We start from the raw sequence: 27,514 nt of genomic DNA, 5'->3' as shown, positions 1-27,514 counted from the left end.
AGTACTTAGTTTAAATGTGTGAACTTTATTGAAATTTTGGGTAGTGAGAACAAATTTGCACACATAGCATTTCCATGACTTGCATTCACAGCACTTCATGGACAAATACCACGAAGCTCATTCTCCACATTGGCTGTAGATATGCAAACATACCAAATTGGGCACTGGAGGACTCACACTGACGCTATAAAAAAAACACATTCCGAAAGACATAACAATTGGAGATCGGAGCACATGCACATACGCATGCACACACACAGACACATACATACAACTGCATATACACGTGCACATACACACGCACACATGCACACCGACAAGAATACAGAGGAATGCCAGCGGGGAGAGAGACAGAGAGACTGCCCGCCGGAGAAGGCCAGCCTTGGCGTGCCAGTCTTGGGGACCAGACGGGAATAAACTATCCAGACGATGACTAACCTGGGGAGGACCTTCCCTTGGACGTGGACCCGTGCCGTGAGAGGGAGCGAGGACGACAGATTCAACCTACATTACCCTTGATAAAAAAAAACTCCTATAAAAACTGAAGCTGGGCTGAAAGATGGCGCGCATTTTTAGACTGTGCTCGCCCAAGTGTAGTTTCTCGTGAGATTAAGAAAAAGCTGCCCAGATATCTGTCTTTGTACTATTTCCTGAACTCCAGAAATTGAAGAAACTAAATATCGGAACTCTGAACAGTTGTTGAGTCTTTATTTTACCCTTTTCTTCTTGAATACAAAAAAACGAACACGTACTGGCGTAAGTTTGGCTTTTAAAGGTTGATTTACTAACTACTTCTCATTTCCACGGTGACTCAACTCCAACAATACTAAAGCTGTTGCTTTATGTTATTCATATAAAATTTTTGTTTAAAATCCGCCTGGCTCTTCTTTTTGTCTTTTCTATATTATGTACGTATTAAGAACTGTGTTTGGTTAATTTTAAGAAAGTATTTTACAAAAAACGTATTCGGAAATATTTATCATGTCGCTGATGGTGTAGTGGTACACTCCCCTGAGTTGTGTGCAGGCAACGTGGGTTCAGTTGCCACTCAGTCACGGTGACTATGTCTGCCCTGTGACTGGCTGGCGACCAGTTCAGGGTGTAGTGCGCCTTTCGCCCGTAGTCAGCTGGAATTGGCTCCAGCACCCTCCCGCCACCCTGTACAGGATAAGCGGTGTGGATAATGACATGACAAATATTTGTCATCTCATCAATATTTGTACAATAGAGTACTGAGTTTCGAGATCCTTACTATAATAGTTCTCAAAATTATATTTCTTATCAATTTAGGTTAGTTAAGGGATATTTTATTGACAATCTAACATCAATATACAAAGACAGAAAAAAATGGTGGTGGGGGGGCGCGAATCTTTTTCTTCTTGGAAGGGGCGGGCGTCAAATAATTGAGAAGCACTGCTAGTATATGCAGACATTATATTCATACAATCTTGCAGCCCGAGTGAACCAGAGCATTGTTGCAAGTTCGGTCGGAGAAACGGAAACGTCTCACTGCTGGAGCAGCAGCGGCTTCTCGGGGCTTAGGCGGAAGTGACGTAAGAGCTGACTCGCCAATGTGGTGTTAATTTAGTTATTTTGTTAATTTTTTTAACAACCGAATTAAAATATTATATTAAATATATATTAAAATAGATCAGACAGGGGTAAAAACAAACACAGAGGCAAAGAAATATATTTGAAAAATACGTGCATGACGTCATAAGCAAGCGCGCATCTTCGACCTCGACCACATCCCCCGACCCGTCCACACCGGAACAAAAACAGTCCACCGCTAAATTCTTCTGATTTAGTGTAGAACTGACTGTAATTTTCTCAAAGGATGTCCAGTGCTACTCTAAAGGACTACGACATAATTCATTAAGTCTTTGTGTCCCGATAATCTCATCTTCGCGCGTTGATGCTTTTCGGCGTAGTTAGCTTAGCTTGTTAGCTAGCTAGCCGCTAACGAAAAGAGGCACATTGACTCATCGCCAAGCAGAGATCAAGTGCGGATTTTTTGGAATTATCATTTGAAAATGTGTGAAAGAACGACACCCAAGTACAAAGAGGAACTTTGTGGAATAAAAGAAGAAAACGAGCAACATCTTCAACTGCTGGACGAAGGTTGCAACCAGCCTCGTGTTGTGCCACTCATATCAGGTTTGTACACGTTTTACTCTCATTTACTTTGTAAAGAACGACTTTCTATCGTTAAAAATATGCATCACAACATTAAGTTGTTTGGGGAAATGCGTTCGAGGTTATTGCCGTTTTATTTTTAAATATTGCCTTTTACTTGTCGGTTTGCTGAACATTTGTTTATGCCAAATTAAATCGGTGCGGAAAAATAAATGCCAAAGAATAACCAAATGTTTTTCCCAATATCAAATTTAAACTCATTATTTAACATTTTACATTTTCTGTTTTTTATATCTTGTTCAAGCAATTCCTTACGGAAGGAATTCTGCCTGACTCTAAAAAAATGTGCACACTGCGGCGAAAACATCAATGGCGGTTGATCAATTTTAGTGAATAAAACACAAAATATTAAGTTTACAAAAAATCAAGCACGTAATGGTCTTATTTATTTATTAACTTTGTACTGGCTTGCTCGGGTGAGAGTCAATGAACCTCCGGTGGATCTGCACTGTTTTGTGTTCATGTGCGTAGTTTCACCCCATCCAAACATTTAAAATTCATTTAATGCATCTATCCAGGGTTGCTAGGATCTCATCGGTGAAAAAGCGCATGCTGCAAGGAATGCATCTGCATCTTTGGCTTACAATGGGCTTAAAAAGGGAGAACGTCACAACCCCCTTTTCTACTAACAAGCCCAGGAACATTTAGTTCCTAGTAATAAAGTTCCTGTGGCCCAGGTGGTTTGCATCTCCACTGCAACTCATAGTTCCTGGTAATTTATACAAATGCCAATGATGATGTGCAGCTCGCACCTGCGTACACCCCTCTCAGACGCAGATTCAGGCCCACCACAAAGACTGTGAAAACCTGGCGTGACGACGCCATGAGTGAATTACAGGACTGCTTTCAAGACACAAACTGGGACCTCTTTGATCATCAGGACCTTGATGTCTACACACATTGTGTACTGGACTACATCAAGTTCTGCATGGATACTGTGTCCCTACACAGGACTATACGGACCTTCCCAAATGCGAAGCCCTGGATGTCCAGCAGGGTTCGCGCTCTCCTCAAGGCCCGGGACGCTGCCTTCAGGTCAGGCGACAAAGCCCAGTACAGGGTGGCCCGTGCTGACCTGAGCAAAGGCATCAAGCTAGCCAAGGCAATCTACAAGGGGAGGCTGGAGGCCCACCTTGCCAGTAACAGACCACGGGAGGTGTGGCAGGGTCTACGGAGCATCACCAACTTCCGTGGCGGCAGCACGACCTCTGTAGACCCGAGTGCATCGCTGGCAGAGGAGCTTAACTGCTTCTTCGCTCGCTTTGACTCGCCCCAACCGTCACACCCCCGCACTTCATGCTCCAACTCCCCCCCCCACTCATCGTAGAGGAACACGATGTGAGGCGCGCGCTCCTGGCGGTTAACCCCAGAAAAGCTACTGGACCCGACGGAATACCAGGCAAGGTCCTCAGAGCATGTGCCCACCAACTGGCACATGTTTTCTGCAGGATCTTCAACCGCTCCCTGGCTCAAGCAGTCATCCCCTCCTGCTTGAAAACTTCCACCATTATTCCTGTCCCCAAAAAGTCACCAGCCGTCCACCTGAATGACTACCGTCCTGTTGCTCTCACACCAGTCATCATGAAGTGCTTCGAGAGGCTGGTTCTCCAGCACATCAGGGACTGCCTTCCTCCCACTCTGGACCCCTACCAGTTTGCATACCGGGCTAACAGATCCACTGAGGACGCCATCGACACTACTCTGCATGTTGTGCTGGGCCACCTGGAACAACAGCAGAGCTATGCAAGGATGCTCTTTGTGGACTACAGCTCGGCATTCAACACGATCATCCCAGACATCCTCGTCGCCAAACTGGACATTCTCGGCCTCCCTGCCCTCACACGCATCTGGATTAAGGACTTTCTGACCAACAGACCCCAGACTGTGTTGCTCGGCCCCTACACGTCCTCCACCCGCATGCTGAGCACCGGTTCCCCTCAAGGATGCGTGCTGAGCCCTCTCCTGTACGCCCTCTACACCTACGACTGCAGCCCGGCCCACGGCAACAACACCATCGTCAAGTTTGCTGACGACAGTGGTCGGTCTGATCTCGGAAGGTGACGAGACAGCCTACAGAGAGGAGGTAAAGAGACTGACAGCCTTCTACCACTCGTCCATCGAGAGCCTGCTGACGTACTGTGTCTCCACCTGGTACAGCGGCTGCACTGAGGCGGACAGAGTGAGGCTCCAGAGGACGGTCAAAACAGAGCAAAGGATTATTGGCTGCCCTCTCCCCTCACTGTCGGACATCAACACCGCCCGGTGCCTCAGAAGGGCTCTCAACATCGTCAAAGACAATACCCACCCAAACTCACACCTGTTCGACCTGATGCCCTCTGGCAGGCGCTACAGATGCATCAAATCGAGGACCAATAGACTGAGAAACTATTTCTTTCCGAGAGCCATCTCCATTCTGAACTCTCACACACACACAATAACACCCTTACCTTGCAGAACAGCATTGTGATGTGTTTTTATATACACTATTCAGTACTAAATTCCATTGCACTCTCTTATTTATTTATCTAATTTATATATTTGTCTGTATTATTGTTGTATTGCACTGGAGAGGGGAGCCCTCTAATCTCGTTGCACACTTGAGTACAATGACAATAAAGGGATTTCTAATTCTAATTCTAATTTCTACTTTGTTACTCATTACTGACACCCTATGGCTGTTATGCATCATTGCAGGTACAAAATAATTCAGTGAACTCTTAAAATATTCTGGAGTATCTTAGTTGAATTTGAATACATATTCCAGAAACGTCTTTGACTATGTCAGGAATGAAATCGGGCATCAGCCGCAACGTGTTTCCTTTTTAAATGCTCGTTTATCACAGTTGTGCTGCTAAAGGGAGGTTTACATTGTAGGACGTAATTTTGTGAAATGCCCCCATGGTCCGGTCCAAGTTGGGGTCGCACGCATTGCTCCATGTGCGGCAGGCGCAAGTCAAGGTAGCGCGGTAGAAACAATATAAGACAAAGTCGCCGCCTGAGGTTTGATTTGACCAAACCAAATTTGTCTTTCTGTGTCCTACAGACGTCAGTGAAAACGATCTCTGTTCTGTGAAAGAGGAGCCAGACTTGACTCATATCAAAAAGGAGGAGGAGGAGGAGGAGATCAACAAGTCACCACTGAACGTTGTCCCTATAAAGACTGAAGTTGAAAACAAGGATGAGAGTGAGGACAACAGAGGGGCGGAGCCTCCAAGTAGCAGTTCAAGTCATCACGTGACAACAGAAGGTGACGAAGACCACTGGGGGCCATCACAAGCACATAATGAGGACACATTATCAGACGCTCATGATGATGATGATGAGGATGATGGTGATAATGGGCAAGCCAAAGGTGAAAGGGCATGCCACACTGACTCATTAACTTCAAAGTTGTCTTTAAAACCGCACACAAGAACACACAGTGAAGAAAAAACATTTTCATGCTCATTTTGTCGCAAAAGCTTCTCTCGAAAGTCACATTTAACAGCGCACACAAGAACTCACAGTGGAGAGAAGCCTTTTTCCTGCTCAGTTTGTGGAAAAAGCTTCTCTCAAAAGGCACATTTAGCAGTGCACACAAGAACTCACAGTGGTAAAAAACCCTTTTCCTGCTCGGTTTGTGGCAAAAGCTTTTCTTTAAAGTCATATTTAATAAAACACACAACAATACATAGTGAAGAAAAACCTTTTTCTTGCTCAGTTTGTGGAAAATGCTTCTCTCAAAAGGCAAATTTAACAAAACATAGAAGAACACACAGTGGAGAAAAACCTTTTTCTTGCTCAGTTTGTAGCAAATGTTTCTCTCAAAAGTCTAATTTAACAAGCCACGCAAGAACACACAGTGGAGAAAAACCTTTTTCCTGCTCAGTTTGTGGAAAATGCTTCTCTCAAAAGGCAGGTTTAACAGAACACACAAGAACACACAGTGGTGAAAAACCTTTTTCCTGCTCAGTTTGTGGAAAATGCTTCTCTCAAAAGGCAGGTTTAACAAGTCACACAAGAAAGCACAGTGGAGAAAAACCTTTTTCATGCTCAGTTTGTGGTAGACTCTTCTCTGTAAAGTCAACGTTAACAAGCCACACAAGAACACACACTGGAGAAAAACCTTTTTCCTGCTCGGTTTGCGGTAAAAGCTTCTCAGAAAAGTCACATTTACGGATCCACACAAGAACACACAGTGGAGAAAAACCTTTTTCCTGCTCCGTTTGTGGCAAAAGCTTCTCTGATAAGTCAACTTTAACAAAACATAGAAGAACACACAGTGGTGAAAAACCTTTTTCCTGCTCAGTTTGTGGCAAAAGCTTCTCTGATAAGTCAACTTTAACAAAACATAGAAGAACACACAGTGGTGAAAAACCTTTTTCCTGCTCAGTTTGTGGCAAAGGATTCTCTCAAAAATCAACTTTAACAAATCATAGAAGATCACACGGCAAATGCTTCCCTGAAAAGTCACATTTAACAGAACACACAGTGGCGACAAGCCATTTAGTTGCAGCGTTTGTGCTAAAAAATTCTCCTCAAAACAGAGTGCAGAGAGACACGATTGTGATGACGAGAATAGCAGCGATCCTTGAAGCTTAAAAAAAGACTGACTCTTTGTTGTAAGATGTAAATGTGGTTTTGAATAAAATATGGTTAACAAAACATAGAAGAATACACAGTGGTGAAAAACCTTTTTCATGCTCAGTTTGTGGCAAGAGTTTCTCTCAAAAGTCGCATTTAAAACCCACACAAGAACACACACTGGAGACAAGCCATTCAGTTGCAGCGTTTGTGCAAAAAAATTATTTTCTAAAAACGGTGCTGAGACTCACAATTGTGCTGGTGAAAATTGCAGCAATCCTTGAAGCTTAAAAAAAAACCGGAAGGAACTGACTCTTTGTGGTAAGATGTAAATGTGATTTTGAATAAAATATGATAAATTGAATTTTGCAAAGCTTTTTTATTGACATTAAGCCAATGTGATCAGTGCCAGAAGAACCATTGTGTCTGAGTGATGATGAGTTTTTTTGTTTTTAATATCAAACATTAGCAATGAAATTAATTACCTTTGCCTAGAACAACATTTGTTAACATGCTTTTCCGTTGTCTTTTTAATCGTACCTAATGGAAAATGTGTGAGAAGAAACTGTGCTGATGAAATCGGTACCTTCCACAGTCATCAATAAAATCACTTGTTCAACTGGCCTTTTTTCTGAGCCTTTGTGTTAGTGGAGTCAATGCAAAGTCTAATATCGAAAACAGTGTCAGTGTGAAAAGGTCGGTTTCTGATTGCCAAACTTACATTTATGAATAAAAACCTAGCCCTAAGTATGAGCAAATAAATTATGAAAAAAGCATCTTCTGCACCACTTTTCTAAAAGAAACAGAAAACAACTTTTTCCCACTTTAAAGAAAAGTCTTTATAAAGAAATAAACTGACAAATTTATTGAAGTCCTTCCAAAATGTCCTTGAGTATGAGCCGATCCAAAACGGGTGTTGAACTGTCTCTGCGTGGGTTCCACAAAAAGAGCAAATCTTCCGGTTTCTCTCCTCTACGGTACAAAACGCAGCTTTACGTTTACGATGCAGACGTGTCAACTGTCCCACAATTATTAACCAATCAGGAGTCGGACACTAGGGCTGATTCTGATTGGCTGTTTACTGTCCAATCGCATTTTACAACAGTACGACGTCCGGGAAGACTCAAACACAGTCGATAGAAGGGTCTCCTGCATTCTAACATGCTGCTCTTATTGTTTTTGTAATAATTCAATTTTTTTTGTTTTCAAATATCATTGTTTGGTTCAATAATATTGTCCCTTAAGTTCTATATGCTTCTATAAACGTTTTTGTTTGTTTGTTTGTTTTATTTATTTTTGATAAGCAAACGTCACCACTCGGAGTTGTGTATTTGCGTCTTCGTCGTTAGATGGCGCCATGGTACTTTTTTTTAAAAAATAAATGTGAAAATATCGATACGCAAACAACATATCGAATACAAAAACTGCATCGTTGATTAACAAAAATTAGGAGAGAGAGAAAAAAAGAACAATGTGAGGATGTCGTCCACTAGAGTTGAAGTATTTTTTTACTTTTTGGGAACAATTTAATTTCACTTGCAAAAATTTTATCCATTGAGGTAAATACCTCAAGGCAAGCCCCACATCAACAGTTGGATGAATGACCTCAAGTTATTTAAAAAAAAAAATCATTGCATGTCATGACGAACAAAAATGCGCAAGGTGGATCCAGGTGTTTCATGCTGCAATTTTTACTGCTGTTGGTGTGGTCAGCAGAACTTGGTGAGGGCCTTCCTACTTCTGAGAATTCCAGTGTTTCCTTTTTGGGCTCCGGATCAGAACCCAGTCTCCCGGAACGACCTGCTCGTCCTGTTGGGGAGAAGCACAATCGCTTTCCGGCAATGTCAATTCATTTGTTTTCTCCAAAGTTTTCCGCATGTAATCAGCTAGTTTGGCTTCATTATCGATTTCCCACTGTGTGGAAAAGTAAGGTAATCTATATGGTCTGACAAAATGAATTTCATCAGGTGTTAGTCCTGTGGTGCTTGTAATATTAATTTGTAATTTTACAAGGTCAATACATTGAGTCCAAGGACGTTTAGTTTCTTCCATACATTGAACAATTGTGTTTTAAGGCTATGTGAAACCTTTGACTTATTCTATTTATGATTGTATTTACAAAGTGTGTTCCATTATCACTATAAATGGTTTCGGGTATGCCATATCTTGGTATTATATCTTTACATAATTATTTCGCAACTATCAGTGCATCTTGTTGTTTTGCCGGAAATATTTCTACCCATTTTGAGTATACGTCCATTATAACAAGACAATATTTTTTTTCCTTCGCTTTTACTCAGTTCAATAAAATCCATGTGGATTCGTTGGAAAGGATATGTTGCTTGGGGAAACTGTCCTCGTTTTGGGCGGATATTTCCCTGAGAATTGTGTCGTGCACAGATCATGCAGGCTCTGCAAAAATTTTTTGAGAATAAATTAAAGCCATATGTTGTATAAAATTGGTTTATCTGTCCTACCATCCCTCCGGTTGACACATGTGACACACCATGTGTCAATATAGCAGCCCACCAAAAAAGATTTCTTGGAAGAATTGGTTTTTTATCTGAACTGACATATATGCCATTAGTCAAAGTAGCTCCTTTATTTAGCCATAATTTTTGCTCTTGCATAGGACTTTGCTGCTGCATGTCCATGAGGATATTGTCTCGCAGAATATTATCTAGTGGCGCACACTCAGCCACACCCATAAATGATTTAGTAGCTGCTTCTTTTGCTGTTTTATCTGCGAATTTCCGAAAGTAATGTCATCAGTACCTGCAGTGTGTACGGAACATTTACATATTGGAATTTGGTTTGTTAATTGAACAGCATATAACAAATTAGATAGGAGTTCAGCATGTGTTACGGGTTTTCCAGTAGATGTTATCATCCCTCTATTTTTCCAATATTGCGCAAATACATGACATGTCGAAAAAGTATATTGACTGTCGGTATAGATTGTCACTATTTTACCAGTCATTAACTTACATGCCTCAGTTAGAGCTACTAACTCGGCAGTTTGGGCTGAGTAATGAGAAGGAAGTGGTTCCGATTTTAACAGTGTCTAATGTAACCACTGCATAACCTGTTTGTGTTTTCCCAAATTAGTTTTTCTTAGATGACCCGTCAACGAAGAGAATACAGTGAACCCCCGCTACTTCGCGGTTCACCTTTCGCGGGTTCAGTGCTTCGCGGGTCTAAAAAATATTCGGGGGCATTGTAGTTTCGCCGAGCGGCACAAGGGGGCGCTGAAGCGGTTAGACGGCCGGCGTGCGCCGAAGAAGAGCGTGGGCGAAGAGGAGAGTGGACGAAGAAGAGCACGTTCCCCCGGGCACGATTTGGGGCGACGTTTCGCGCGGTTCGGACCGTACCAGAGCTCCGGCCGGCGTGCGTGGCAGTTAAGCCGAAGAGGAACAACTTCCGCCCGGGCACTAGCGGGGCGACATTTCGCTTCGTTCGGGACCGTGCGAGAGCTCCGGAGGAGGCCGGCTGGCGTGCGTGGCAGTTAAGCAGAAGAGGAGCACCTCTTTCGACCGGGCACGAGCAGAGCGCGAGGCTGTCAGTTATGAATGAATAAATGAATAAATAAATAAATAAATAAAGAATGCCACCTTTCATTTCACAGGGCACACCGGACGGCGTACCAGCAGGTAAAAGTCAAAGTAATTAAATAAATACAAAAAGAAAATTGAATAAATACAAAAATAATGGCTGGGGAATAAGTTTTAATAATAATTTGTTTTTTTTGTTATAACATGAATTTCACTCTCTCTCTCTCTACCCATAAATATATATATATATATATATATATATATATATATATTTTATTTATTTTTTTAAGCATTTTTGAAGGTGCGCCGCTACTTCGCGGATTTTCAGTTTTTGCGGGTGGTCTCGGTCCCCATTAACCGCGATAACCGGGGGTTCACTGTAATTCCGTTCTGTAAAGGCTGTTCTTTTAGATCAGCTCTGCACTTAGTTGTTTGCTCAGCCAGTTCCTGACAATCATGTTGTACACCATCATCAGGTAGTGGCATTAAGGTTGCTGGGTTTAAGACTGTGCATCTTTCTAATGTGAGGTGCGGTTGTGATAACAAAACGGCCATACAAGACAAATGTCGTGCTGGTGACAGAAATATCATGTTCGTCTGCAGTAGCAGTGCAGATAGCGCATGTGGAACTTTTAAGGTTCATGGACGAAAAAGCACGACCGCTGAGCTGCTCTCCACAGCTCGTGACGCTGCTACAACAGCTCTTACGCAATGAGGAAGCGCACGTGTCACATTATCTAACTTTGAAGAATAATATGCCACTGGTCTTAGTTTATCCCCATATTGTTGGCCCAATAATGATGTCATGTACTCACTTTTGCAATCTACCATTTGAACAAAGGGTTACAATAATCTGGCAAGGCCAAGGCCGTACAAGACACAAAGGCTTGTTTGATATCACAAAAAGCCTGCTCTGCTTCCATGGTCCATTGCAAAGGTGAAGACATTTTTAAGTTGTCTTCATACATCAATTTGGAAAGTGGTGCAACTATATCTGCATAATTTGGAATCCACGTTCTGCAATAATTTGTAAGTCCCAAGAATGACATCATCTGTTTTTTGGTTGACGGTTTAGGAGCGTGCAAGACAGCCATCTTTCTGTCTTCTAAAATTGTTCTTCCTCTTTCACTTGAATTATGACCTAAATATTTAACTTGTCCTTTCCACAACTGTAATTTGTTTTTATTTACCTTGTGACCTTCTTTAGCCAAATGACACAATAACGCAACAGTGTCTCTTTTACAATTTTGTATGTCTGTTGAAGCTAATAAAATATCATCTACATATAACAAAATTTTGGCTTCCGCATGGCGGTTCAAATGTAGACATACTAGCTATCATGACTTGTGAATAAATTATAGGGCTTTCACAGTACCCTTGTGGTAACCTAGTAAATGTATATTTTTTTGCCTTTAAATGTAAACGCGAACCAATATTGACTATCTTTATGAATAGGAACTAAAAAAAAAAATGCGTTGCTCACGTCTACTACCGTAAAGACTGCTGCGTCTTATCTCAATGAATTTAATAAAGTGTGTGGATCAGGGACACAGGGTGCCCTTAGTATTACGGCGGAATTTACTGCTTGTAGGTCTTGGACCATTCTCCATCCAACAGAGGGTGGAGCCTTTTTTTTTACTGGAAAAATAGGTGCGTTACATGGAGAATCCGGACACTCAATTATTACTCCATGCATTTATCAATGATTCAATAACCGGTTGTATTCCCGCTAACGCATCTGGTTTTAATGGAAATTGTTTAATGCAAGGTCAATATTCTGTTTTTGGTTTAATTTGTACGGGTTGCGCGCTTCTAATAAGTCCTACGTCTGACGTTAATATTGCCCATAGGCAATCTGGTACTGTTTTTAAACTGTCTTCCTCTTCCTTCGTCAAGAGGTAAGAACCTTGATTTTGTCACTTTTGGTGAAGGTGACGACTTGCATCGGCCTGTACTTCCCAAAACAATGCTTTTCTTGTCATTCGTTCCATCTCACGATGCTCCACACCTGGCACTTTATCATCTGGTTTCCAATCATCTGCATGTCTACCTCTTTGAACAAGCCATCCCAATTCTCTCCATCCTAAATTAAAGGGTTTAAATAAAGATGCATGTGGCGATGTTTTTCCCTTATGTAAGCAACTTAAATTATGTGGAAGTCTAACTCCCGCAGCCGCAGTCCCCAGATTATCGGTATACAAATAATCGATCACTATTTTATCAGGTGATTTCGACCTACTAGGTCTGGCTCCCCTTTTAATGCTCGCTTTACTCATTGTCCGTTTCTTAGTAGTCACATAAAAAAACGAGCTATTGTCTGGAGAAATGCTACGTGTAATGTTGTGCAGTGTGATATTAAACTTCTCTTTATTACATTTGTTAATAATTGTTCCTATGTTATTTCTCTGTAGCCACTTGATAAGAATTTCTTTATTATTCTCGACATTCTTCTTTAGCGTAGGTGCCGTCGTGGTTACAGCAGACTTCGATAAACATCTCTTATCAGGATTCAGCACGATGTTGTTTGCGTCAACTTCTCTCCTGCATTTCCACTCAAACTGCAAACACTCAAGCATAGTCTACTTCACTAGATTGCAACATGTTATATGCACTACGTATTAAAATAAAGCTGCGTCACTGCAAATGTATAATAACCTCTTAATATTATTCTAACATGTTCACTTGAACTCGAATCCGATGCAGTTTCACAGGCTTAGTCCAAGATTCAAGTGGGTCACAAAACATAATGTAGTCACCATCAAAAAATGAAATGCGGCATAGTTTCATGTCATATGGCAAACAAGGGTCCCTCCACAGCACCCTCAATTCCCAGCGTATGTTGTCTCCCACCTCCACATCCCACGTTTAGACGCTGCTGTCCTTCTTTAAAACTCACACTGGTCAGATCTTCAGACAGACTGAGTTCTGGAGCAGCCGAGTTTTGGTCCAGAATGACGGGACTGTAGGAGACCATCTCCTTCATTCGTTCCCACACATTGAACGTGAGGTTGCCCATATGTTTGGCTTCATCCAGTAGAGCTCCTGGGAGCAACTCGTGCTTGTCGGACAGCTTCTGGGTTCTGGTCACCGTGGTCTTGAAGTTCTTCATGAAGGACGTCAGCTGCTCCTCTGTGCTCCTGATGGCATCTGCGAAAACAACAATGACTCTGCTGAGAGCCTCAAGCTTCTCCTTCATCCTCTGAGTCTTCTTCTGCTTTTTCTCCCTCACAGCAGACAACCTGGACTCCTACTTGACCTGCAGGAAGCGACGAAGCTCCTCAAAATGCTTAATTTTATTTTCAACCTACTCGCTCTGGACCTTTATGTACTTCGCTTGTTCGTTGCAGTTGTCTCATCTCAAATTTTTGTCTTTTCTTCATGTCCTTCAGGCCTTCCTGGACTGTCTCTTTGTGACCTTTGACAACCTCACAAAAGGGATGAAATTTGTGGCCAGCGTGGATTTCTGCATCTCTGCAGATGAGGCACACAAGCTCCTGGTGGTCCAAACAAAAGAGTTTCAGTTTCTTCTTGTGCAAGCTGCATCTCTCCTCCGCCTCCACTGAGGCTTGTGAAAAAGCCTCACACACATTCCTCAGGGCCAGGTTTGAAGGAATATCCATCGAACTAAACTCAGTCCTACAGACCGGACACGATCAATCTCCTTTCTGCTCCCACCACTGCAGCTCACACGCGCGACAGAAGCTGTGACTACAAGGCAGCACAACAGGATCTTTCAGGACGTCCAAACAGTTCGGACATTGGAGACTGTCCTCAACATGGCTGGCCATATTCTTTGCAAAGACACCGACTCCGTCAACAAGCTTCCAACGTTCTCTCTCAGGAGAGCCACTGTGCGTCTGCCTCAGTCACAAGTGGACAGATGATTTGACATCCTAAAAAAGTCCAAAGTGCACTTCCTGGAGCTGTGCTTCTATTGCCAGAGTTCAATCGATGACACTTGGACTTGAATTGTATTGAACAAACTTTTATGTTGAAGGATTCTATTACGATTACTGGCATTATTTTAAACACATGCGGGACAGAATGTCGATAATTAAAGTTAGCAGGTGCATATATACTGAATATTTTAAACATTGATGAAACAAGAAGCATTTATCAAATGAAACTAGAAGCACGGGTCACAAGAATGACTGGGTGGGAGGCCTGAGGTTTACTGATTTATTATATTATACTCATATGCTAAATTTATAGTACTTAGTTGAAATGTGTGAACTTTATTGAAATTCTCAGTAGTGAGAATAGATTTGCGCACATAGCACTTCCATGACCTGCCCTCACATTCACAGCACTTCGTGGTCAAATACGACAAAGCACATTCTCCACATTGGCTGGAGAAGATGCAAACTGGGCACTGGAGGACTCACACAGACGCTATCAAAAGAAAAACACATTCCGAAAGACATAACAATTGGAGATCGGAGCACATGCACATACGCATACACACACACAGACATCTGCACCTGCACATACACGCGCGTGCACACCGACACGGATACATACACAGGCACATATACATACACTTGCACCTACACACACACGTACACACACATAGACTTGCACATACACACGCACGCATGCACACCAACAAGATTACAGAAGAATGCCAGCGGAGAGACGGAGGGACGGCCCGCCGGAGAAGGCCAGCCAGACGGGAATCAACTTATCCAGACGATGACTAAACTGGGGAGGATCTTCCCTTGGACGTGGACCCGTGCCGTGGGAGGGAGCGAGGACGACCAATTCAACCTACATTACCCTTGACATAAAAAAACTCCTATAAAAACTGAAGCTGGGCTGAAAGATGGCGCGCATTTTTCGACTGTGCTCGCCCGAGTGCAGTTTCTCGTGAGATTAAGAAAAAGCCGCCCAGATATCTGTCTTTGTACTATTTCCTGAACTCCAGAAATGGAAGAAACTAAATATCGGAACTCTAATCAGTTGTTGAGTCTTTATTTGACACTTTTCTTCTTGAGCACAAAAAAACGAACACGCATTGGAGTAAGTTTGGCTTTTAAAGGTTGCTTTCCTAACTACTTCTCATTTCCTCGGTGACCCAACTACAACAATGTCTTTATTATTGTGCAACTGCAATTAGCCAGGTACCAAAGTGCAACATTAAACGAGATAACGGCCGGCGAAGGGAGTGTCAGGTCAAGAAGTCGCTCAAGTCGAAAGTATATTCAGACTCACTGCATGATCGTAAAACTGATAATTTTGTTCTATTCAGATGCTCTCATAGTGCAGGGGGGGGGGACCTACTCAAATCATCGACTTCCTGTTTGGCCAGACAGTGCCTCAATGGTTTCAAAATGCAAGTCGAGTGTGAAACAGATGAGAATCAGTGATTTCATCCAAACCAATCAGAAATATTGAAACAAATTCTTGTGGGGATATAATGCAACACTACTGCTGCGGAGAGCTGGGACTGTATGTGAATTTGGGGGGATTCACCGAAGCGCCTCATCCAAACAGTCACTCAAATCAAAGAGCGTGACCGGACACAGGGATAGAGAACAACGTAGCTTTGATAGCACTCCAATCAATTCAACAGAGCTCAATAACGCACTTTCATTCCGGCCCATACACGACGATGAAAATTGTCGCAGTCGCGCATCCGCTGCGAACCGCTAACGGACACGTTACGTCTCTCTTAGGACCGCTTAGCTGTCCAACAATATGCCCGACATAAATTAATTAAATACAAGGACCCATTCGCTGCCCGAAAACATGCCTGTTGTTAAATATGCAAATTAAACAGCAAACCAATATCTGTATAAACAGAGCCGTAATGAGGAATTTACAACTACTTCATTAAAAAATTAATTTCATGAAGGAAAATGCCCTGTTCTTACAATTCTAAAGTTCATTACAGATTAATATTACAAAGGAAAATGCGCTTCATGAGCAAGTTGTCATTCATTTCTATTCAATAAAAAGGAACATTACATCAGAAGTTTGTTTTTCAAAATTTTAATAAAAAAAAAAAAAGAATTTATAATCGAATCATAACACATTTGTCACTTTCTCATCACAAGCTATGACCACAATATTAGGAACACCTTTCGACCAGTTGGACCACTTGACAAACAATTTGAATAAAAACAAGATTAGATATTGAAATTCATTCCACACCTATTGCAGTAATTTTAACGATTTGTGTATTAATTATTTTTGATATGGTGAGGTATGATTGTTTTTGTTGATTGAGTTACTCTTGCTTCATTTGCACTGAAACAAATTTGATCCATCCAAAAGACTTTTATCTCCATGAGTTAACATTTTTTTTATGGGTAGCGCTCAATATACACACTATTAAAACATACAAAAGCACGGTATGTTTAGTTCCCAAAAGCACAGAGAAGCAAACTTTCTCCAGTTTTCCTAACAAAGGACACAAGAAGGTGTCGGAGAAGGTTTGAAATTATTAACTGTGGGCTGTACAAGATGATCATGCAATCTGCGTAACGGGGCAATCTTCAGGCTGGTCCAAGAACAACGTCTGGAACATGTGGTTGTAGAAGTCTGGGTGGTAGAGGCACGCCCGGGCGCAGTCTGGGCTGAAGTTGAACTCAAGAATCTGAGGAATCATGGTACGCTCACCTGTCATGAATTAAAACAAGACAAATATTTCTTTCATTACATTCCACATCCTTTTTTTTCTCGTCACTGGATTGAAATTGATTCAACGTTTCTATTATTCCCACCTACTGTGTAGTACCAAGAATGGATCGAATACTTGCCGTTGTCTTCCGTTCTCCACTTCAGCATGAGGTCTACGGCGTAGATTGCTCGGGAAGACGCGTATGGACAAATACCATATGGGGCAGGCCGAGATGAAGCGGCCTCAAAAAGACTCTTGAATGCTTCAAATAATTGTGCCTGAGAGAGGAAAAAAGTATGATGGATTTAAGTCCTTCTTTTCAGATCTCTTACTGCTTGTAAACTAGTAAAGAGACTCTGTGCATGCACAAGTCATAAGTGGGATGCCGCCGGGGTCTGTCTGTGGACCACTGTTGTTCCGTCTTTTAAGGTTTTATGTCGACGAATTTGAACACAATTTGCGTAAAACTTGGAAAATGATTTTCATTATTCTTTATTTTAACTCAGTAAACACCATTTTGTACCAAGTTGGTCATTAAGTTTAGGGGTCATGTCTTTACAGTTTGAGCAAAACTGGTTGAAAATTATCGTCGCTATTGACCAATAGTGGGGATTAAAGTACTCATTGACCGTTTATTTAAATTTGATGAACCTTGGATGATTTGGAGCAAACATTTCAACTCTCGCATTTAACAGACTGTTTAACTTTGACTGTTAATGTCTCCCTCTAGCCCAGATTACACAAAACATACAATTGGAAAAAAAATACAATGATTTCTACATTCCAGCATCAAAGAAGTCCATAAGAGCTAAGTCACTTACTTCCACTTCCTTCCATGTATAATGGGGGTACTGTTTTTCAAACATCAAGATGAACTCATCATAGTGAACCTGGTGACAGAAATCATTGGTTCAAGTTTGATATCAACTCATCTAACAAAAGACCATAAACACAATTCAACTCATCAAGCAATGACTCGGTTTAAATCTGCATTAAAAAGTACCTGTTTTAGCTTCACACCCTCCGTATAATTCATGACAGTAAAATGTTTCTGGTAGTCATCAAAGTGATCCAAGGAGAAAGGTCTGAAGAGATTCAGAAAACTGTGTGAGCGAAGGTTAGAAAAGTTTTCCCAATCGTCCTTCTTGCTCCAAATCTGCCAGACTCCGCCTCCGAGTCTCTTAACATTTATACTTGACAAATATAGCACGATTTTTTTTTATATTCGCCGAGTAATACCTATTCGCAAAGCGCAACCAGAAGACATTGTAGGAATAGAGACGTAACGGGTTCACAGAGCGTAGCATCAACATGTAGCGGATGTCAAACTTGACCAGTCCAACGTCCTCCCTTTCGAATAGCACCGGGTCCTCGATGTATTTACACACAACCTGAAACACCCAAAAAAAAAAAAAAGTTCAAGTCCCAAATTCCTCGTTTGTCATTCATTAAACAAACAGTACAGTGACTAAAACAACACAAAAGCCCAAATATTTATTAATTCGTTAACTCAACAGTCTCCACCCTTGCAAACACTCAAAACATTTAACTTACCAGCGTTGTAAATGCTTGTATGGTGGAAGGAGGAGGAAGATTGAGAGGAGAAGGAGAAGGCGGGGGAGTGGAAGAAGGAAAAGACGGAGAGAAGAAGGAGTGGAAGAAGAAAGAAAAAAAGAAGTGGAGAGAGAGAGGCGGAGAAGAATAATGAGAAATGGAAGGATAAGAAGGAGAAAAGGGAGACACAACAAAAGGAAGGAGTAGAGGAAGAAAGAAAAGGAGAAGGAGGAGAGAGAGAAGAGAGACGAAGAATGAGAAGTGAAAGGAGGAGAAGAAGGAGAAACCGTAGAAGAAAGAAAATGAGAAGCAGGAGAAAAAGAGGGAGGAGAAGGAGAAGTGGAAGGAGAAGAAGAAGATAAAGGAGAAACAGGTGGAGAAGAAAGAGACGGAGAAATGATTGAGAAATGGAAAGATAAGGAGAAAAAGGAGACGCAGTAGAAGAAGGAGTGCGGGGAGAAAGAAAAGAAGGAGGAGAGAGAAGAAGAATGAGAAGTGGAAGGAGGAGAAGCAGGACTAGAAGAAGAAAGAAAAGATGGAGGAGAAGGAGGTGAGAGAGAAGAAGAAGGAAAAGCAGGAGCAGAAGTAGGATGAGATGAAAGAAGAGGGAGGAAAAGAAGAATGCAAAGTGGAAGGAGAAAAAGGAGAGGCAGTCGAAGAGAAACGAAAAGGAGAAGCAGGAGACGAAGGACGAGAAGAAAAAAGGGGGCGGGGAAGAAGAAAGAGATATAGAAGGAGGAGAAGAAATCATGCAAAATGGTTTCCGCAACAAAGATCCACTCAATCAATACCTTAGGCTCCGTTAACGTTAGCCGTGTTAAACAAAAAATATTTAGTGAGATTCTATAAAGAGGAGCGGCCCCAATTTTTTTTTTTTTAAATAACCTGCAAACCTGCTCACCAACTAATCGACAAGAAATGTCTCATCGCTGCGTTTCAAGTTGTGCCGGAGGATTTTTAATGTCCATTTTTTCAGGTTCAAACAATACCTTTGGTGTACTCTCTCGCTGCCGGATTATGTAGTTCAGATTGTTGGTGATGTGTATGTCCATTCCACGGGCCAAATTCCATGGCTTACATATCCAGTGATTATCTTCACCCCTAAAATCAAAAAACAAATTTCAGGTTGGTATTAAAAAAACAACAATAAACAAAAAAAAGCTGCAAAAAATATTGAACATTTTTTATTATCATTTACCAGCAGCTGGGAAAAATACAAGCCAGAGCATGAATAACAGTCAGAAGGTGAGGCAGAGAAGGTCCCCAACTAATCTCCAATAAAACCAGTTGCTCCCACAGTACTATATGCCAGTGAGTATTTTTTTGCACACTGTTTATTTTATTGCTGCGTCATCGTAACAGCAATACGAATTTCTACCTGTCCGTCAATGTCGTTTTACATTAAATGTTAGCATTAAGCTAGTTAGGTTTACGTTTATTTACTGACTTTTCAAAATTCCGTACTTTTCTTGAACATTTTGGCGTTTAAATATTTGATGTTCACGTTTGGTTTTGGGTCAGCTGGACAGTAAACGGCTCCAATAAACGGCTTGAAGCGAGCATGCTTGAGTTCTTATTTGGACGACTGTGCAAGTGAAAGTAAGAACAGGAAGTAATGAATACTTTACATTAAAATCCACCCATTTTTAGCCGTCTCAGGGGGCGGCCATTTTGTAATTTGGGTTGACTGCAAATGACGTCGCAGTTGCTCAGGGCTCAGGTATCCACCAATAATTGCTCAGCTTCAGAAAACAGGTGAGCCGTGATTGGTCGTTATCTGAGCCCTGTGAGCAACACTGATGTCATTTTTCAGTCAACAGAAGTGACAAAATGGCCGCCCACTTAGCTGGAAAATATGTGAGGATTTTACTGCTTAACTCATATAAATCAGAATGGGGAGTCAAACTCATTAAGCAGTAAAATCATGATCTATAACATAAAACAATTGCCGTTTCCTGTAGTTGAATTTGTCATATTTAACACATTTATGTTGTCCATCTCCCGCCCCCAATAAAACCCCGACTTAAGGTTGTGTTTTAAATCGTAACATCCAGACTAATTCCTTGTATACATTGAGAATTTGAACGAAAGGCTCACGGATTGACTGCCGCATTGAATTTAACGATACGTATTAAAAGATCTGAGGGTATAGTAAAAATCCATTAAAATTAAGTTCAGAGATGCATCTTAGTTGTGGGACGGCAGTTTAATCCATTGGGCTGGAATTATTTTGAGACTTTACCAAATCTTCCCGTGGGCCGGATTAAACCATCTTGCGGCCCTGATCCGGCCCGCGGGCCGTATGTTTGGCACCCTTGGTTTAAAGCATTTGAAAAGGCTAAAACAAAAAACAAACAGGTTTCCAGTCGAGGGAAGTGCAACTCACAACTGCTTTCACCATTTGTTGTACTTCCACCAAAATAAATAAAATTTACACAAGAGAAAAATCAAACAAAAAAAAATAACCTTTGTTGTCGCTCTTGATAATGCCTTATGAACTGAGGAAGTTCTGTCTGAAGGTTGAAGGTCGTCGGGATGACATCCAAAGCATCCTTCACTCTGCGGGCCACGGCAGCAAGGCAATCCTTGACAGTGACGAGGTTCTCGCAGGGAAACTGGTTAAGCATGACATGAGGTCGCTCCGCGCTCAACTTTCTGTCATGAAGCACAACCACATTTTCACGGAGCTGAGCGTGAACTTCCACAAAGCAATTCCTAAAATTTCACGCTGAACTGAAAATTAACTTGTGTTATAATATTTCCAATCGCATTTATGATTAGGGATTTTGGGGGCGAATATTCTAGGTCTCGGTTTTTGTGAAAAGAATTTTAACTTATATTCAGGAGAGACTTATATGTTGTTGTTTTTTTCTTCACGCCGATCGCAAAATTCGTTACGGTGATCGATGGCGGTGGTCGGTGCTATTGCACTATATTTTCATTTTTATTTGTTTATTTAATCACTTTTTTGACTTATACAAACCATGACTTTGGTTAAGTGAAAAATAGTGAAATACCAGTTAATGCCTTCCGTACAAATTGCAACGCTCACCAAAGATTGCATCAAAACGTTGCGCAACAAAATATTAAGTTAAAGGGCAGCGTCATTTTATTTCCCAGGTCTTTATTTCTGTGAGCACTGCAGATATTTCCTTCCTGATTGAAGAGCTAGCAAAAATTCCATGTGTATATAAATTTAGAATCAGATGGTTCAATTAACAACATTGATAGTAGTCTATAAGTCTCCCACCCAAAAACAAAAAAATTTAAAAAAATCAGCGGAACTACCTGTAGTCTTTGATGTGGTTGTAGCTCCAAATGATATCCGCCTCCTCCTCATTATCAGTAAGCTCAAAACTCGCATGCGTCAAGTTGTTAATCACTTGCGACATTTCAGAGTACACCCTGGAGACAGAAATGAAAAATGAAACCACGCCTAACGTTACACGGAACATCCTAATATCATAATGCATACTTGAGTATTCTGTCCTTGGGTGGTGTGGCGGGATGAATTTCCACAGGAAGTTGCTCTTTGTTCTCCTGAAAAACAGCCTAGCAATATAGCACAGACACAATAGCGATCACGATAATACAAAGGAATGGAAATGGGAGAAAATAACAGATTTTTTCATTATTATTATTTATTATTATAAGATTTTATTTTCACAATCAGGAAATTATGCTTGAACACGGTAATGATCCCCACCTCGTAGTATGAATCTGCTGGCTCTGTGGTTTTTTGACTAACTCCTTGTAGATCAGCAGGTATCCATGGTAACAAAAGGCACTGTCTAACCAGACGGTCTGACTCACCATATGCAAAGTCCCGGGTTATTTCATCTGTGAAATTCAATAATTAAAGTCAAGATTTTGTTTTGAGAAAATGATACAAAATTAACATTCGATAGTAATTGGACTATGGCTTTTAGTTATATTGGAAAAGGTATTCCTTAAAATGTATTTTCTGATTTCAAACAGAAAAATTGGTTCAAAATAGCCAGACTTACATGGAGACTTTTTTCCTGATTCAAATAATTCGGAATGAAGATCTCTGGTCACCTGTTTACAGAGATGGGCATTCCATTCCATGGACGGAACGGTTCGTACATCCGGGATTTTGGGATGGAGACACGCGGACGAGACTTTTTCTTTTTTTTTTTTTAAATGATGTTCTAAGAATGGACAGAAGTGGTATTTTGTTTGTCCCTTTAATCGTATTTGCCATGAACGAGAGCTGAGGACACTGAGGGATTCTAATATTTTCAAATGTTGGTGTGAGCATAACTAGGCATTCAACATCAAGTTCTGTGGCATTTTTGAAAATTAGCTGACGTTTTGTTTCCTTCGCTTTAGCCCGGCAAGTGAGGAGGGACATTATCTTTGTTTTTCATTTTTATCAGCAGACACCACCTGGGTTGAACCGGGTGTCCTAGTCGAACCAATACGTCAGTGGAGTGGCCATATTGGATGTGACTGTTGTATGAAATATAAAATCAGTAAATAATTAAAATTTGTTCAAATGACAGAACGTAATCAAAAGCAATAATTCTGTATTAATCAAATGAGTTCTTAGACAATGTCTAATATGATGCCTGTGTCGGTAGGAGCATTAAAACGAAGGCACCCGAATGAATGCCAACAGTTGAAATTCTTTCTTGCATGCGCTAAAAGCAAATATGCAACCATTTTGGTTGCAGTCTCAAGCTCTGGAAAGACGAGTTTTGCATGTTGGGTAGGAGTTTAGATTAGCCTCAGTTGTGTCGTAGAGTCCCTAACAAGTTTCTCATTCACTCCAAACGTTCTCTCTGCAGCTCGATTACGGTTTTCAGATGCAAATGTCACTATTTTTATCTTTGTAATCTGCAGAATATGACGTTTACATCTACAGAGCCCTCTTGTGGCTGTCTGTGAAACTACATTTTCCTTCTCCATGTATAAATCGCTCCACGGTCTAAGTCGCAGGACCAGCTAACCAGGGGTGGGCAAACTTTTTGATTGGCGGGCCACGATGGGTTCTAAAATTTAACAGAGGGGCCGGACCAGGAGCAGATGGATGGAGTGTTTTGGTAACTTCACCTCATCAGAGAAAAAAAAAATACATTTCATTTTAAATGAAAGTGAACAAAAGCATTACAACAATATATATGACTTTGAAAAACCACAGTTTTTAGAAAATAAAACATTAAAAAGTACAATTTTTTTTCAAGTTCGTCGGGCCAGATTAAAATATTTAACGGCCGCATGGGGCCCCCGGGCCGTAGTTTGCCGACACCTGAGCTAACCTATGAAAAGGTTTGACTTTAGTCCAGAAAATTACAGAAATGATTTTATAAGGACATTTATCCTTGTTTGTGTTACAAATAGTTGAGTGTGTGTCATATTTTCCAATTTTATGTTTGATTTCTATTGCACCGGTGTGTAGTTTTTTTTAAGCAATCCATGACTTTCGGTTGTGTGTAAAACTGTGACATCCAGGTTAATTCCTAGCTCATTTAAACTTCGGACCCAGCTTGTGCCACCGTTTCATTTTACAAAGCGATTACGATTGCGTGGAACTATGACCAACGAACATGCATAACAGCTTCAAAAGCATTTTTGCCACGTCGAATTTTTGTAGCCTATATGGATATGAGTCCATTGCCAGCAGCAGGTGGAATCATCTGGAGTTGTCCATTATTTTTCAGCCCTCATCTGTGATTTGTATGAATGCGTGTTTGCCATCACCTCCCTCTTGCAGGTCTCTGAGAGGCCAGAGTACAGCGAACGCCGCTTGGGCCTCGGCAAAGAAGAAGGGAGCCATGCCACAGCTGGGTTGGTCGGAGTGATGCACTTGAGAACCAAACTCATCCATGATGTACCATACTGGAATCTTCTCCTCCGCAGACTGAACATCACAGAATATGAGGAATAGAAAAGAGCACATGCAATGCGCGTAATTTTCGACGTACCCCTTGCGAAAGTTGATAGGTCTGGTTGTACAGCCACATGTGCTCCATCACCAGCTCCACTCGATCAGCATCGCTCTTCTTCACACTCGAGTCCAGCCCCATGAGCGAGGACATTCTGGACAACAAGCCAGGAATCTGCTCCAGCTGTTGACGAGCATGATCAACACGATATGTCCAAGCGTGGTCCACCAGGAAAATACTGCAGATACCAAGCACACAGTGGTTAACCATCATGAGTATAAGTTTTCAAAGTCTGGATTTCCTCCTGAGGCGCACATGACGGCAGCAGCTTTATAATAGTTTGGGATTTGTGTTTTAGTTTGAATTATTGTGGTTAAAAACTCAAAATACAGAACAGTATTTGGGCTGCAATAGGGATGTAACGATTCACTCAAATTCACTCAATTCGATTTCCAGCCCCCGAAATTGATACGATTTTTTTTTTCCTAATTGCTGCCATGCTTGTCTCGATGTGCTCATGTGGTGCAATTTGCATTGATGTGTACAAGTTTAATGTATTTCAAAGGCGCACGATGCTGAGTTGCACTAATTCAGTGAAACTCCCTAGAAAAGGAAATACAAAATTCTTACAAACATTTGTCTTGACACCAATCCATTTTTTTTATGTACATAAATTCAGAGTAATGTACTGTGCTAAAGAAAACTAAAATAAACACTTCAACTGTTTAAATAAATTTGCATTGTATTTAACCTTAATGCAAAATGTTTTAATTTTGCTTCTTAAGTATGTAGAATTGAGGTTGCACGTACATAAAATGAGGTATCCACCGGAGGCACCGCCCCCCTCACTACCCATGTTTTTTTTTTTTTTTTTTAAGCACTGTACCCAAGTATATTGAAACAACCTAAAGAGGTTATGTTAAATTATTAACGGGTCGCGGCAAACGGGTCGTCATGTTACGCTCCTTTGAGAGCTGAGATTTCTGAGTTTAAAAACGCAAGATATGTAACTCGTTGTCCCCATCGAGTTACTAAGATAGCATCATAACACATGCGCCATTGCTGTTCGTTGCCAAAAACGGATATAAGAAAAAAAAAACGGTGTATTGTTTTTTAATAAAAATGAGTTTGCTGACTAATGCCATCTGTGTGTGCTAACTACAGCTAGCTTCCAGAGACGACTTTCCCTCTGTCAGAAAGAAAATCGGACATTAGCCGCAACGTGCGTAACTCATTCACTACTAGCTGAGTAAAAAAAAAAATTACGAACTTAACCGTCAATGGTACTGAATGAGTTAATTTTTAGGGTGCTTCTTTATCACAGATGTGCTGTTATGAACGGGAGGTTTAGATTGTATTGAGTCATTTGGTGAAATGCACCCGCTTTCGGACTCTGTTGCTAACGCAAACAGGGTGTTTAGCCGCAAAACTACACTACCCACGATGCTTCTGTTTTCCATCACCCGAATTACCACTAATGTGCATATGCGTGGCAGACAAGGCATTGTGCGCAAGCAGTTTTCTTGCAGCAGAGACATGAGACGGCGGCTCTGGTTACCATGGCGTTGCAAATCGATACTTTTATTTTAAACAGTTTCATCGATATCATATCAATTTCGATTTATCCTTACATCCCTAGCTGCAAGCAATGATTATTTTAATAAACGATTCATCTGTCGATTATTTTTGGGATTAAATGGACAATTCTTTTTTTAATTCCATCTCTTCATATATATATTCATATATATATATATATATATATATACAGGACATTATTTAAAATTGAAAACGTACAAATAATTTATTTATTATTCGGTTACCGCCTGTAGGCTCCAGTCAACCTTTGTTTTTCTTTTTCTTTTTTTTTTAATAGGAGTACAGTGGGCGCCTAATCTGAAATATTGGTAGAAAATTAAAGGGTGCACCCTGTAAATCAACTTCTATAAATGTTCATGTTTCTTTACAATATTCCTGATAAATGGGCTAAAGTATGCAGCAGAAATTTGCCAGCAACCAAAAACATTCAAGAATAATTAAACAAACAAACAAACAAACAAAAAAGCAAATTTACTGGTCGAATACGCACAAGCAGATTAAAAATTTACTTGCAGTGTCTCAGATTTTAGGGACAAACACCGGCATTTAGGGGCAGTCTGGAAATCCGAAAATGACAGAAAAGCGTGTGGTGTACGTATACCAAGACATATCGCCCATACCTCGTTGGCTGTGAAGCTTGTAGTCCACTCATGCTGGTAACAACCACTTTGGAGAGTGTCATGACAGGGTTGTCATCGTCCGTGCAGTCACCGTTCTTTCGAACATCATTTTCTTGAATTTGGATGATTCCAAACACCTCCCCAGCATCATAAATCTGGCAGGAAAAGAATGGATGGTAAAACAGTAAAAAATAAATAAATCATCCACCATTGTTTGGACATACAAAACAAGCTAAGGTGCTACTCAGCATTTTATAATGTTGCAGGACACTACTTTAGACAAAACACGACAACGTTTTTAGTGCATTGAGCGACATTCTAAATTGCACATCGCATACCAAACTTTTATTTCATGATTCATTGACACTGAAACTGAACCTGAAAGTGTGGCTCATTTATTTTTTGACTGCCTGATTAGTGCTGCATTTTGCTGCAGGAACTTGAGAACAACATACTGTGTGGGGAAAAAAAACATAACACGAAAAAACTGATTACGTTTGATTATTTATAATCACTAACAAACTGTAAAAATGCTTTGCACACGTTGTGAACTTTGCAGGGGTGCAGCAAATGTTTCCCAACACATTCACAGTTTGTATTTGATTCGAACGTGTAAAGCTAATTCTGAGCTGTTGCTAGGCGCCTACAAAATCCAAATAGTGGCGTTAATTAATGATTGATGACGTCCCTACAGACGACGAAAACGTGCCACTGACCTCGTGGGTGAGTTTATGGTGGAGGCTCTTCCAGTACGTTTGAGGTATCCCTGACCCTTGCAATGCGTTGCGGTATACATTTACGAATGATTTAAATTCGTCTCCCTCGTCTCGTTTTAAGGATTTGCTAACAATTGTTGACATTTTTTAAAACGATGTATTTTTTGTCACTTTACGAGAACACGGA

General features: G+C 41.0%; 2 protein-coding genes and 1 pseudogene across 2 annotated transcripts; 1 reads left to right on the top strand and 2 right to left on the bottom strand.

The window, feature by feature from the left end:
* The first annotated feature begins 1,740 nt into the window (after window positions 1-1,740).
* Window positions 1,741-7,000, top strand: LOC148341970 (uncharacterized). The gene is made up of 2 exons (XM_088288727.1): window positions 1,741-2,157; window positions 5,240-7,000. Exons 1-2 carry the CDS (start codon window positions 2,034-2,036, stop codon window positions 6,775-6,777), a joined length of 1,662 nt encoding a protein of 553 aa, XP_088144853.1. The 5' UTR covers window positions 1,741-2,033; the 3' UTR covers window positions 6,778-7,000.
* A 5,974-nt stretch (window positions 7,001-12,974) lies between these two features.
* On the bottom strand, window positions 12,975-14,107 carry LOC148341969 (E3 ubiquitin-protein ligase TRIM35-like; annotated as a pseudogene).
* A 2,178-nt stretch (window positions 14,108-16,285) lies between these two features.
* ttll12 (tubulin tyrosine ligase-like family, member 12) lies at window positions 16,286-27,514 on the bottom strand. The gene is made up of 14 exons (XM_088288725.1): window positions 27,328-27,514; window positions 26,612-26,766; window positions 24,435-24,633; window positions 24,211-24,370; window positions 22,193-22,326; window positions 21,962-22,038; window positions 21,775-21,891; window positions 20,953-21,141; window positions 19,476-19,587; window positions 18,172-18,323; window positions 17,936-18,017; window positions 17,754-17,822; window positions 17,072-17,210; window positions 16,286-16,931 (listed from the first exon to the last, which is right to left on the bottom strand). The coding sequence occupies exons 1-14, from the start codon at window positions 27,469-27,471 to the stop codon at window positions 16,780-16,782; spliced, it is 1,881 nt and encodes a 626-aa protein (XP_088144851.1). The 5' UTR covers window positions 27,472-27,514; the 3' UTR covers window positions 16,286-16,779.

Source organism: Idiotropiscis lumnitzeri, chromosome 2 (genome assembly GCF_059441095.1).
Source record: "Idiotropiscis lumnitzeri isolate Australia: NSW breed Sydney's pygmy pipehorse chromosome 2, RoL_Ilum_1.0, whole genome shotgun sequence".
NCBI lineage: Eukaryota > Metazoa > Chordata > Actinopteri > Syngnathiformes > Syngnathidae > Idiotropiscis > Idiotropiscis lumnitzeri.
This window is presented reverse-complemented; position numbering and strand designations above follow the sequence as displayed.

Coding starts and splice junctions, on each gene's coding strand:
- LOC148341970 (XM_088288727.1), top strand. CDS start 2,034: ATGTGTGAAAGAACGACACCCAAGTACAAAGAGGAACTTTGTGGAATA. Junction 2,158..5,239: donor TGTTGTGCCACTCATATCAG/GTTTGTACACGT, acceptor TGTGTCCTACAG/ACGTCAGTGAAAACGATCTC.
- ttll12 (XM_088288725.1), bottom strand. CDS start 27,471: ATGTCAACAATTGTTAGCAAATCCTTAAAACGAGACGAGGGAGACGAA. Junction 21,142..21,774: donor AACCACATCAAAGACTACAG/GTAGTTCCGCTG, acceptor GCTTCATGACAG/AAAGTTGAGCGCGGAGCGAC. Junction 18,324..19,475: donor AGCGAGAGAGTACACCAAAG/GTATTGTTTGAA, acceptor TGGGTGTTTCAG/GTTGTGTGTAAATACATCGA.